This window comes from Acomys minous, assembly GCF_964271855.1.
Source record: "Acomys minous genome assembly, chromosome: 17".
NCBI lineage: Eukaryota > Metazoa > Chordata > Mammalia > Rodentia > Muridae > Acomys > Acomys minous.
The window spans coordinates 70,687,897-70,701,718 of NC_140500.1; the positions used below are offsets into that span (position 1 = coordinate 70,687,897).

General features: G+C 45.6%; 1 protein-coding gene across 2 annotated transcripts in view; it reads left to right on the forward strand.

Annotated features, from left to right (window-relative positions):
• Positions 1-7,253, forward strand: part of KCMF1 (potassium channel modulatory factor 1) — a 65,654-nt gene extending 58,401 nt beyond the window's left edge. For both annotated transcript variants that reach the window (XM_084766556.1, XM_084766555.1), the window contains exons 5-7: positions 68-242; positions 1,146-1,428; positions 5,222-7,253. In XM_084766556.1, coding sequence (XP_084622682.1) covers positions 68-242; positions 1,146-1,428; positions 5,222-5,483 — 720 coding nt within the window. In that variant the 3' untranslated portion in view covers positions 5,484-7,253. The remainder of the gene's footprint in view (positions 1-67; positions 243-1,145; positions 1,429-5,221) is intronic.
• The last annotated feature ends 6,569 nt before the right edge of the window (positions 7,254-13,822 follow it).

Genomic DNA, 13,822 nt, shown 5'->3' on the forward strand with positions numbered 1-13,822 from the left:
AGTGTGTTGTAGTTTTTGTTTTGTTTTGTTTTTTATAAAGTACTCTTTTCCTTAACTTTGGAGTTACGATGAATCGAGTGGTGTTCGACATGTACGTAGAATGTTTCACCCTGGCCGGGGGTTAGGAGGCCCTCGTGCTCGTAGATCAAACATGCACTTTACTAGCAGTTCTACTGGTGGACTCTCCTCTTCTCAGAGTTCATACTCTCCAAGCAGTAGGGAAGCCATGGATCCTATAGCTGGTAAGTGTGTTTGCTCTTCTGTGTGGCAAGGGCAGGCATGGGCGCTCCTTTAAAGATGGCTGTGTGTGGTTTATGTTTTACTTGTGCATCAAATTCTCTGCTTGCATTCCCCCAAATATTTAGAATTCTGACATTTGTAAGTGGACAGCATGAAGGAGTCCATGTGCTGTTGCATTTCTCAAGGGCATTAGTGGGTAAGGTAGCACAGAGGGAGGGTTGTAGGAGACTTCAGGGTAGAGGGAGGCCTTCACAGTGCCATGATTCCTTCTCAGTAAGTTCTTCCTGGGAACAGGGTAGGAATGTGTCTTCCCTTACCCTGATTTGAGAACTATATGATAGAACATACTGAAGGATGAACAACTCCACTAAAAAGGAGTATGGGTTTTACTAGGCCGGAGCCAGGCACTACAGGGGGCGAGGACCGGTCTTACAGAGCACTGCCAAGTACTCTGAAATGGCAGTGTCCAAAAGTACTAGAGAAAAGGCAGATGCAAGGCCACATTTAGGGAGGCTCCAGACTCTGGGTCTCATCCTGGTAATTGCTCTGATTAAAAGATCAGAGATTAATGAATATTGATGTCATGGTACCAGGCCCTGTCTGAGAGCTGGAAGTAAAGAGTGGACTTGACCCTGCTGTTGTGGTACTTCTATTAAGATGTCTTGATTATGATTGGACAGTGAGTTTCTTCCATCTAAATAATTTTAAAACCATCTCTTAAGTTCTGCCTGAAGTGGGCATAGTTGTATATAGGCTTACGTAGGTTTTGGGTCCTTAGCTGAACTTGGAGTATGTTGCGTGAACTTGCACTGTGTCGCGGCACTTTTTATTTTTCTCCACTGAAAAGGTGGCATCTAGCACTCGGTTTTCCTGTGTTGGTTGATGATGTGCATTTCCATTGGCAGAGCTGTTATCTCAGTTATCAGGAGTGAGACGCTCTGCAGGAGGACAGCTTAACTCTTCAGGCCCTTCCGCTTCTCAGTTGCAACAATTGCAGATGCAGCTGCAGCTCGAGCGGCAGCACGCACAGGCAGCACGGCAACAGCTGGAGACGGCCCGCAACGCAAGTCGGCGCACCAACACAAGCAGCGTCACCACCACAATCACACAGTCCACAGCCACGGCCAACACAGCCAACACAGAAAACAGCCAGCAGGCTCTCCAGAACTCCCAGTTCCTTTTAACAAGGTATTTCATTCGCTGTTATAGCCAGATTAGGGAAAATTTTGGGGCTAGAGAGATGGCTCAGTGGTTAAGAGCACTGACTGCTCAGAGGACCCAAGTTCAACTCCAGCACCCACATGGCAGCTCACAACTGTCTAACTCCAAGTTACCTTTGATCAACCATTACACCTCATAGTCCTCCGATTAAAATCACATACACAATATTTCCCCAGGAACATGAAAAATTACTGTTTCAGATAAAGTAAGTATGTTGGTCTTTGTGTTTGCAAGGTATCATCACTGAAAATATTTTCCTTTCCAATACTATACATAACATTTAAGACATTGTCATTTATATTTGTACACTCTTTATTATATCTCCTAATTAATATTGCTTCAAGTCTTCTGAGACGTATTAGAACAAAGAGGGGTTAATGGACATGGCTCAGTGGGGAAAGTGCTCACTGTACATCCATGTCATCCCAGCCCTACGAGGTATAAGCAGGAAGACTCTGGAGGCCCCTCTGACCACCCAACATCCACAGTGGCGCACTAGTCTGTGAGCCTAGATCCTGGCCTGTAGAGCAGCACCGAGAGGTCAAGGATATCCTCCCACAGTGTGAGTTGGTGGCCAGCCTGGGATGCATGAGACCCTGTCAAAGGGGCTAAAGGAGTGGCTCAGGAGTTAAACGCCTTGCTGCTCCTGAAGAGACCTGAGTTCAGTTCCCAGCACCCACATGACGGCTCACAAACTGTCCAGTAACTTTAGTTCAGAGGTTCTGATGCTCTCTTCTCCAGGTACCACATGATGCAATACATACATGCAGGCAAAACACTCAAACTCTAAATCAGTTTTCTTAATGGTAACATGAAAATTAATATATGAAGTAGTGAACTTGGGCTTGGGAATATAGCTCAATTGGACTAGTGCTGGCCTGTTTGATGGTGGTTTATGAAATCCCAGCACTGAGGAGGTAGAGGCAGAAGGATCAGGAATTCAAGGTCATCCTCACCTACCTAATGAGTTCAGGAGCCAACCTCTGCTACATGAAAACCAAGTCTCTATGCAAACTGTAACATGAGTGATGAATCTTTGGGACCTTACAAGAAACTATACTTCTTTCTTCTTCACTGACATGCCTCAGGCAGTAGTAATGCGAAAAGTCCTCAGGCAAAGAGCCTGCGCTCCGAGCCCACCTTTGCCATTTGATCCGTTTAGCCTTGCCTGTGTTCTAGCTTCAGCTCCACCTTAGTAGCCCACCAGGCAGCCCTCGGGTTGCCGGAGAGGATTGTTCAACTGCTGTCCACTGTCATTGATTGTGGATCTAAGGAGGCATTTTGTACAGAGGGATTTATCTCTTTGCAATGGTTTTCATAAGGCCAGTGAGTACCTCTAACCACCAGGCAGAGCGTTCTGTCTGCTGCCACTGTTACCTTCCTACAGAGACTGAGTAGCAGCAGTGCCTTTTGCAGTCTGGGCACCTGCCTGAAACACTCCTGCCAGTGTGTGTCTTTCCTGAGGGCCGACTGCTTTGTGGGTGGACTATCTTGCCAGGAAAAGGACATCTTCAGCTAGGCATGGAGGTACATGCCTATAATCCCAGCACTCAGGAGGCCTACGCTAGAGGACAAGGAGCTTGTGGCCAGCCAGTGCCATGTACTACAAGATCCTGCGTCCAAAAAAAAGGTCAAAAAAGACACAAACCTTTAATCCCAGCATTCAGGCAGAGATAGATGTTATAAAGATTTATTTATTTGTCATATATACACAGTGTTTTGCCTGCGTGTACACCAGAAGAGGGCACCAGACTTCATTATAGATGGTTGTGGGCCACCATGTGGTTGCTGGGAATTGAACTCAGGACCTTTGGGAGAGTAGCCTGTGCTCTTAACCTCTGAGCCATCTCTCCAGCCCCACGTGTAATTTTTTTAAAAATTGAAAACCGATCAGAGCTAACATGGGCAGTCTCTTGGTGCTATCGTTAGACACAAGCAGTAGCTGCTGGAAGGACAGCTGCCTCCTGGAGGACTGTGGGGCCTACAGTCCTGCCGTTTGCAGACCATCCTCTTCATTTCCCTTCTGAAACAACAGCTCATCTTACAGTCTAGGCTGGCCTTGAGCTCACACCCTCCTGCTTCAGCGCTTAGCCACTGGCTGTGGCAAAATATGGTTCCGATCCCATATGGATCAGAAGGGGGAGGTGGGAAGATCAAACACTGAAAGGCATCCTTGGCTGCACAGTAGTTAGAGGCCAGGGTTTAGCTCCCTGGAACTTCAAATATATTAGCATACATTATAAAAAGCAGCTGGAGCGTCAGTCAGCAGGGCATTTCCTGCTCTGTGGGATTACCCTGTGTGATGTGTTCTTACTCTGGAACTGCCTGCCTGTAAGGACACGGCTTTCTCCAGGGAGGTCAACATAATGTTAAGAAGTGGTCGGGGTCAGAGTCCTGTCTTTCGACGAGCTAGTTTGGCTAACCCCAACTTGAAGACCTTAGGCTTAGCACGTTTTTTTGATCCTCAAACAAACCTGGCCCATTACAACATTGAGCCCTAGTGCCAGATTTTAAATGCGCCTCAAGAATTAAGACATTTTCTTAGCTACTTCCCTTAAAGTTAGAATAGTACTGAGTTCTAGCGCTTTCCAGCTGGCGAGGCCGCATCTTGTATGTCTCTAGCCCATCCGACACTATGGATTAGTATTCTATCCACCCTGTATCTCTGTTACAGATTTGACTTCCATGTCCCTCCTTCCACATTGACCAAAGGCCTTTTCCAAAGCTGAGAACATCAATACTCATGTTAAGAATGTGAACTGTTACTCAGGCTCTAAACATTTAGTATTCTCCTGTGACATGCCTGAAGTGCATTTAACCATGGGTGGTATGGGCCATTTCAGTGTGGCTTTAGTGGCAGTTTGATAACTAACTGCTCCCACATACTTTGGCCCCCTTTAAGTTCTATAGTTTAGCTCTTCCTTTATCTGAGCCACAAATCTCATGACCCCTTGATGGGATTTAACTGAGACTGTGAGCAAGTTAGCTATAATCTCTGCTTGAGTGTCCTCTTTCTGTAAAATGGTAAAGTCCCAACCCCTGGGGCCAGAGTGATGCACACAGGCCTGGTGTCAGTTGCAACATGTGCTTCTCCTCTGATTTGGCCAGTTGGTGGGCTACCCAGAGGTCTATGTAAGCTTGCCTGTGTTCTTGGGAGTACTGCCTGTCATCTGTGCCTCCGCAGCCCTCACTGCTCATCCCCTCTGACACAGTACTGGAGCTGCTTGCTTTCCTTGTCACTAAAAGATGAGGGCTGACACTAAGCAGAATTTCCCGTAGTTTTTGTTTTTTGGGTGGGGAGGGGTTGGTTTTGGTTTTTAGAGACAGGGTTTCTCTGTGTAGCCTTGGCTGTCCTGGACTCACTTTGTAGACCAGGCTGGCCTTGAACTCACAGAGATCCACCTGCCTCTGCGTCCAGAGTGCTGAGCTTAAAGGTATGCACCACCACACCCCCGGCTCTTAGGTTTTGGAGTTTTTTGTTTTTTAGGTTTTTTTCAGAGATATTTCCACCAGCGTTTTCTCCAGAGCTAGTCTGGGCTGTCTACATGGCATTTGTTTCTGTGTTTGCTTGTTTTTTTCATCTCATTGAATCTACTAAACACAGGTTTGCACCACAGTGTGGGGATTTATCTGTACATAATAGGTGATTTAGCTGCCAGCCAAAGCATTCACTCACCCTATGCAGATTGTACTTGACCTGAACGTTTGTTGGTCATTGGCCTTTACTAATAATAATGCCTTTCCTTTTATACCTGTACAGGTTGAATGATCCCAAAATGTCTGAAGCAGAGCGCCAGTCCATGGAAAGCGAGCGTGCAGACCGCAGCCTGTTTGTCCAGGAGCTCCTTCTGTCCACGTTAGTGCGTGAAGAGAGCTCGTCCTCAGATGAGGATGAACGGGGGGAGATGGCAGATTTTGGTGCTATGGGCTGTGTAGATATTATGCCTTTAGATGTTGCTTTAGAAAACCTAAACTTAAAAGAGAGTAATAAAGGAAATGAGCCTCCACCACCTCCTCTTTGATGACCTCCCCACTCGCAGACAATGTCCTCTGTGCTGTATTTGCCAATGAAAGTGGACAACAGCTATCCTGGGTTTGTGTGGTGATTGTAATTTCAGGTCTGTCACTCTTGTTACATTGTGTACATTCAAAAGGAAGAGAGAAATATATATGATAATCATTTCCACGTAACTAATTTTTACTTCTAGCAGGTAAATGTAGGTAGCAGTGCAGGGCAACCTCTGCCTCCTGTACCTTGACATGCAAAAGGCTCTCCTAATACTCCACATTCAAACTGAAGAGGAAAATTGAAATCTCTAATGAAGCTGCTGTGTGTATTTATGAATATTAATGAATAAAAACTGCTTGGATGGTTTACCTAACTACTGCATGAGGTTTTTTGCAGCGTGCATGAGTTTCAGTGGCCTTGTTATTTAAAAAAAAAATTAAATACAAGGAGTAAAACTTTAAAAAAATAATAAAATTTAAAAAATAAAAATAAAATACAAAGCCCAAAGCTTTCCCAACATTATTCAATGGTTACTGGGCAGAGTAGCTTTTGAATAATGTCTGCCTGACTCACCTTTCTACGTGTGCCTCCTGTGCACACAGCTCTGCAGTGGAACCTGGGGGTCCTAGCCAGGTGTGGCACTCCACTGTGTGACTGTCCTGTCACCCTGCTAACTGGAGTCCAGCCTGTCTGATCCATCAGCAGAGGACACACCAGTAAAGGCAGATCTGCTGCAGGGCGTCTGTGTGCCCTTTAAACAAATCCTGTTTGTGTTTGTTGGAAGTTTTTACATTTTGTGGTTGTTTAAAATTTTTTTTTTTTATTGTTAAACATGTTCATTCAGGTGTAGATGAATTTCATTTACTCACTGTTCAGCAGAGTTAATCTGAATTATGTTGTCTTGTTTTTTAAAATCTCACATCCTCAGTCATACTTTGCGTTATTTATGTATTTGTGGTTTGCTGAGACAGATCAGTATCAGGGGAGCCTTGAGGGTTTGCATTTGCCTTCCCAGATTTTGTCAACCAAATTCTTAATGCTAATTTTAGCACCTTTTATTTATTGGGTTTTTTTCCCTGGCATAAAAAGTAAAGTCTTTTTAACTGAATCATGCCACCTATATGCCTATATTATTAATCCTGTGTGTTATTAAAAAAAGAAAAAAAGTAGAGGCGCCTTGGGTTGTTAGGGGTGTGGAGGATGGGTGCTTTTTGTTTGAGGTTTTTCACACTAGCTCCAGGAAGGGCAGTGGGCCTGGGGGATGGGGGCAGTTTTGGAATGTAAATTTAGTACTTTAAAAAGAGATGCGCAGCTTCTGATAAATTTCTATGAGACTTAGCCCAATCATGTCTAGCTCCAGTCCTCTTCCCCGTGGGCTCTTCTCTCTGTCGCCTCCTCTCTCCTGCCATCTCGTCCTTTCCTGTTCATCACAAGCATACAGACTTGAACACTCCCTGGTGTTCTCAGGAACTGTGAAGTCCGTGTTCATCCAAGTGTACCAAAAAAGAAGTCACCTACATGTTTAAAAAACTGTCGCTTCTCCTCGGAAACTTGAGACTCCAGCAGCTTCCAGATGCAGTAGCTGTTTCCTTTAGTCTCTGCAAATGTTCTGAAGGAAGGAATGCCTTTCCTGGGCTTCTGCTCGCACTAGAGGTCAAGTCCGGTGGGGTTTTCTTTTTTTCGTTGGTTGTTGAGAAGTTTCAGAAGTCCATTCTCCAGCTGTGGTCGTTTCAGACACATCTGCACATAACTCACATTTCAATAAAGCGTTTTCAAGACTGTTGGCCACTTGAATTTCTTTGGCGTTGAATTAACCTCACCATTATTCAGAAAAATCCTTATATCTCTAATGAAGTATTTTTTTGCTTTTTGTGCTAAACATGGAGATACTGGTTTTGTGTGAATGTATAACTTTGGATGTGAGAAAGTAACTGCCAATTATGTCCTTTCCCTTTCCTGCACAAATCTGGGAAGACGTGAGCTCCTCCATTTTCAGCGTGGTTTTAGGGAACAGCTGTAAGTCTTTTCAGGGCAGTTAAATTTAGAAGATGGAGTTAACATTTCAGAAGGCCTAGTAGTTCGTAAGATTCCATCTCATGTAGAATATTGTATATTAATTATTTTTATCAGCTATTTTACAAATACCTCACCTCATCTTGTATGTAACCAATAATAATGTATTATTTTAGGGTAGAAAGACACAGATTATCAATATAAAATATATTTAAGCCCTTCGAATTCTTGTGTCCTTTTTCTGTTTAGTTTCTGAATCAGCATCATATTACTGGCTATACTTTACTGGATGAGTTACATTGAACTCTGGAGGAAGGGACCCGATCCTGAGTTTGTAGTGTTCATGAGATAAGTGTGATCCTTGTACAACTCTTGTCTTTACTTTCTGTTTGGGAATAATTCTGCTCCAAGATATTCTAGAAGGAGCTTGAGAGTATCTGTGGTATCCTTGTGCCTTTGTATGGTTTGCAGGATCCAGTGTGCAGTGACTTAAGACACCCACTTCACCCAGAGACTCCATGACCTTGTGACCTCGTGAAGGACCTGTGGCCAGCCATGGGAATGACACCTCGAGGGCAGCAAAGGAAATAGTTGATGCTTCTCGTAGTTTTAATTTTTTTTCATTGACTTTGCTAAAGCTATTCAACCCTAAGAAACAATGGACAAGTAGAAATAGCTATACTCTTATTTCGTGGCCACAGGCATAAGATACAATTTTGTGTTCTCACTACAGTGGAATCTAGTGTATTTGGTGGCATTGCCGTTTTGTTTCACTGTAATTCACAGAATGAGAGCCCAGACTTCTGAATAAAATAGTCTGCTGCTGCTGGTGGTTTGTTTTGGATTAGTTGGGTTGGGGGTTTTTTTTGGGGGGGGGGGAGGGGAGTTTGTTTTGATTTGATTGCCCAGGCTAATCTTCCAACTCGTTAAGTAGTAAGGGCATTGAGCTTCTAACCTTGCTGCTCTCTGAGTGCTGGGGTTAGAGTTATGCTCAGCCTCAGAGTAATGGGTTGTTGTGGGTTTTGTTGTTGATTATTTGCTTTTTAAGAGAGTTTCCTCTGTGTAGTGCTGGCTGGCCTAGAACTAGCTCTGTAGACCAGGCTGGCCTTGAACTCTGCTCCTGAGTGCTGGGATTAAAGGCATGTGCCACCACACCTGGCTAAAGTAGTGGATTCTTTGTAAGAAAAACTGTCCGTGTGGCCTCCAAATGCAGTTCGGGATAGCTTATGCCTTCTAAGCCCTTCCCCCCAGACCCCTTACCCCTTTTAAAGATTATTATGTATACAGTGCTCTGCCTGCATGTACACCTTCAGGCCGGAAAAAGAGCGTCCTAGATGGTTGTGAGCCACCGTGTAGTTGCTGGGAATGGGGCCTCTGGGGGAGGAGACTGCTCTTAACCAGCCCTGTCTTGCTATTTCTTAATAGTATGGTATTTCCAGCAGTAGCCAGTAGGCTTGTAAATGTCACCAAGCCTGTGTGTCTTCTCATCTGTGGCCACATCTTCAAACCTTTTGTTTCCAGGAAAAGGCTGGGCCTCTGACAGTAGAGTCCATGTCCTGTGCTTTATTGCTGCTGAGAAAGATGAGGGCACCCGGCCTTTATAACCCTGCTTAAGGAGCTAAGGGAGTAGGCGGTAGACTAGGATTAGGGAGTGGGACTCCTGCAGCCGAAGGGGCTCACTGTAAAGATGTCGCCTGTGGATGGAGCCTAGTGCAGGTGTCGCAGCTCACTCCTGTCCTTACAGGCTGGAGAGACAGTTCTATGTGCTGCCTACAGCGGCCTAGATGACAGGTTCACATATGCTTAGGCTCTCCATTGCTGTTGTAATATCTTTGTATGTAGCATACATAAAAGTATTGTCATGTGCTGACCTTGTTCAGAAATTGTTTACCCAGGTGGTGGGAGACTCCAGGATGAAGGACCTCTTTTCCTTCCCATTTCTCCTTCCTTCCTTTCATGTTTTCCAAGAACTCTTGGAGGCCAGAAGAGGGAGTGAAGGATGCCACTACCTGGGTGCTGAAAGTAGAACCCAAGTCTTCTGCCATAACAAGTGTTCTTAATTACTGAGTCATCTCTCTGGCCCCCATATATAATTTTTGAGTTCCCTGTATATACAGGGCTTTAATTTACAACCTCTAAAGGAGCCCCGGTCCTTGCTTTTTTTTTTTAAATCAGCCTGACTATGTAGCCCAGGCTAACTTTGAACTCTTGCCTCAACCTTCCATAGTGCTGGGATTACACCTGTGCACCACCACATAGCTTGGCTTTACTTGTTTGTTTTATGTATATTGGTGGGTTTTTGTGCATATGTGGCCGATCCATGTGTATCCCTCATGCCCAGAACTGGAATTACAGATGCTATTAGTTACATGTGGATGCAAGGATCCAAACCCATGTCTACTGGAAGAGCAGCTAGAGCTCTTCACCGCTAAGTCTACACCTAGCTTCTAATGATGCTTCTCACACAACAGGAGATTTTTCAGCAGTCCCCATGCCGGTTGCCTCTGGCAGGTCAATCAAATCGCTGATGTGACCTACTGAGAACCATTACTTTAAATATGCCACATTCAAATGTGATTGGAACCTGGCCTCATGCATGAGAAACTGGAACTAGGTGATAATGGAACGAAGTTTCCACAAGCAGTGTGCCAGTCCATGCACGTGGGGCTTCATTTTGAGACAGTCTCGTGTCCTGGGCTGGCCTTGAACGTGCCATGTGGCCCAAGGATGACCTGCAATTCCCGATCCTCCCTCCACCTCCTATGTGCTTGGGTGACAGGAGTGCACCACAGTGTCAGCTTTATGTGGTGCTAGGGATAGAACCCAGGGCTCCATGCCTGCTAGGCAGCACCCTACCAGCTGAGCTGCGTCTCCAACCCATCCTTCGTGTTCTGTTGCATGTTCCGACACACCTGGTGGTGTGGGGTAGGTTTTCTTGAAGCAGGCTCAGAATGTCCAGAGGTAAGTTTCTGTGGTCTTCCTAAAGTGGGAGTGTACTGGACTGAGGAAGAAGCTGCGCGCCTGTCCCCAGGAGTGAGAGCATGTCATGCAAGTATCGAGCCAGGGCTGGAAGCACTTGACTTTGCCTGTGAGAGCAATACAACTTCATCAACAAAAGCCTCCATTTCCGTTGTTTTGGTGGTGTTTTGTTAAATTAGTTATGTATACAGTGTTCTACCTGCAGGCAAGAAGAGGGCACCAGCATATTTGGTCATGTCCCCTTGATGGGGAGACCTGATGGCACTCAGAGGAAGGATAGCAGGTTACCAAGAAGAGACCCGATACCCTAAGAGCATATATAGGAGGAGGAGGTCCCCCTCAGTCACAGACATAGGGGAGGGGAGTAGGGGGAAAGCAGGAGGGAGGGACAAATAAGAGGATACAGGGGATGGGCTAACAATTGAGATGTAATATGAGTAAATTAATAAAATAAAAAAAAATTAAAGTATTTACTGCAAAAAAAGAAGAGGGCACCAGATCTCATTATAGATGGTTGTGAGTTACCTTCAGGTTGTTGGGAATTGAACTCAGGACCTTTGGAAGAGCAGCCAGTGCTCTTAACCTCTGAGACATCTTTCCAGCCTTTCATTTCAGATCTTAGAGTGTAGCCTAGGCTGGCCTCGAACAATCCTGCTGCCTCGGTCTCCTTGGCTGTATTACCACACTCATTTTTATCTTTAAAGCATATATATGTGTATGATATATAATATATACTTTATGTATATAAAACACTCATGTTTAAAGCATATATGCATGTATACATATATTAGCATTATGAATTCACTAATAAGTATAGTAATATGTGTGTATGCATATATTTCTATAATTGAATAATGAATTGTTGCTGGATTATGGCCCAGACACCTAGGACACCACTCATTTCTGTTACAATAGAAATCCTGCAGAAGACAGACATGGTGGGACATGCCTGTAATCTCAGCTACTCAGGAAGCTGAGGCAGGAGGATCTCTCAAACCCATGCACATTGTAACAGGGTCATCATACAAAGTACCTATACATCATCCTTCAGGACTTTGTCATCGTCCATCTCATGGAGCCCACTAAGCCTGCCAAAGATTCTCTCACCGACGCTGACCTTGGCTTCCTCCCAGATGCTCCTCCCACCTTGCCCAACTCCTATGTAGTCTATTTGTATTTAGTTGTTACAGTTATTTTGTGTGTATGTGCATGCAAACAGATGCCACGGCGTGTGGGGGGGGGGGGTCAGAGAACAACTCAAGGGAGTCAGTCTTTTCCTTCCACCGTGTGGCTCCCAGGTGTAAACTCATTAGATTTGGTGGCAAGCACCTTTGCCTACTCTGCCATCTCACCAGCTCTGGTTTGTAACTTTTTAAGAACAACGTATATATACTTTCATGTTTGGAAAGTCTCAGGTTTGGTATGCACGGAGAGTGTCCTTTTGGTTAAAAGATTTACTAGGCAAATTGTTGATGCCATAGCAGACAGCAGCATTGTGGGGGTTCACCTGGCAGTGTGGGGTTCCCGTGTGTTTCAGAAGAGGGCTTAGTTTCCACACCCCATGGTTGAGTAGCCTAGAGCAAGAAGTCCGCTAATTCCGAGGGGTCAGGGCAAGGGGAGGCTCTTGCATTTTGAGGAAGGAATGTGGGACCTTGAATATGTGGGAAGTGGAAAAGACAGGCCCATATAATTCATGTGTGTCCATCACATAAGGTGTGTCACCAGTAGCCCCTGATAACTTAATTGTCTGTGTGTCTGGGGCCTGGACACAGAACCAGCTATGAAGGAGGAAGGACACAGCGGCAGGAGGCAGGGCTTACACAGTATCTGCTCGGGGGTCCAGTGGGATTCTCTTCCGCATGGCCGCTGTTCTGTACATCTCAACGCAGTCCGTTTGATTTGCTTGCATCCCACCTCAGACTCCCTAGGGCACTTGTCCCCCAACAACCTTGGGGCCAGACTTCCATTCCACACAGCTGTTTTAGGTTGCCCTCAGCATGTGGAACTTCAGATGAGTGGGCTGGGATGACTCCCATAATCCAAACATTTCTAGAACAATGTAGCAAATCATTGCTTTCCATAGCATGGCACACTGTTGTGGGGGGAGGCGGAGGGAGATGCTGTCAGCGTTATTACAGCTATTCCTGGGAAGATTCAAGGCACCATTTGAAGTGCTTTTAAAGTACTCAGCATTTAGATGCATGTAAATCCTGTGACCAGACACAACAGGTGGTGCTCAGGATGGAATTCTACTGGAGAGTTTACCATGAATAGTGTTAACCAAACCGGGGTGGGAGGGGGGGGGAGTGACCCTTACCTCAAAAGGGATTTTAAAAAAAAGAAAGAAAGCAGTTTATTCTGGAGCCAAATATGAGTGGCTACAGCCCAGGAACGCAGAATTCCTCGTTTTCCTACATCTACCTCCCAAGGGCTGGGATCCAAGCATGCACTGTCTGGTGTGTGCAGTGCTGAGGTGGAGCCCTGAGCTTTGGGTACCTTAGGCAAGCACTCCACCAACTCAGCCCCAGCCCCCTGTATGTGTTCTGAAAAGTCACATTTTACAGATGATACCCTAAGTGTGGGGCAAGTCCAGAAGTCTCGTGATCAGAATCTGACAATGGTTGGGTCTGATGAGTCTTGGTGGAGTGGCTGGATTCGCTGTGGAAAGGGAAGCTTAGCAGCCTTGTGCCCTGAGGTGCTTCTCAGTTGCCTTTACCTACCTGGCCTTTCCCCTTCCAGCCCCCACATGACACATCTGCAGCACCCCAGGGTCTGTGACACCACTTGTCAGTGGTTGGGAGCTGGCACAGCAAAGCATACCATTTGGTGTCTGGAAACCCCCCAAGCCCTCCCTCCCCCAAAAATTTGATGTCACTTTGCAGGCCCGGGGACACCAAGAGCTGGCACCATGCTGGTGTTGCTTTTGTTATCTGCAGACTAGCCTGACACAGGGTGTTACCGTCTTCTTACCGTCTTCTTACGGTCCCCTCTGGGGAACTGTGACCAGGCATCTCACATGGCACTGGTGTCCCTATGCCTCCCAAAGCTACCACACTGTTGACTTGGGAAGGCTTGATACTGAGATAAAAACAAGAAACAAACACCCCCATATCACAGATCCCCAGGAAGTGTGACTCAAGTCCAAAGTAAGTCTTTCTGGCGTGGAATCTGGAATAACAGAGGCAGTTCGAGAAAACAAGATTTACTCTGGTGTTCTCTCTGACCTCTTCAAAATGTCTGCCTTTTCTACAACAGATTTGGGCTCAAAAGTTTCAGAAGTCTTCCTTGGAGCAGATGGACAGCATCCTTGCATAAACTTCTAGAAGGGCAGGTAACCAGAAACATTGGTCCAGGGCCAGC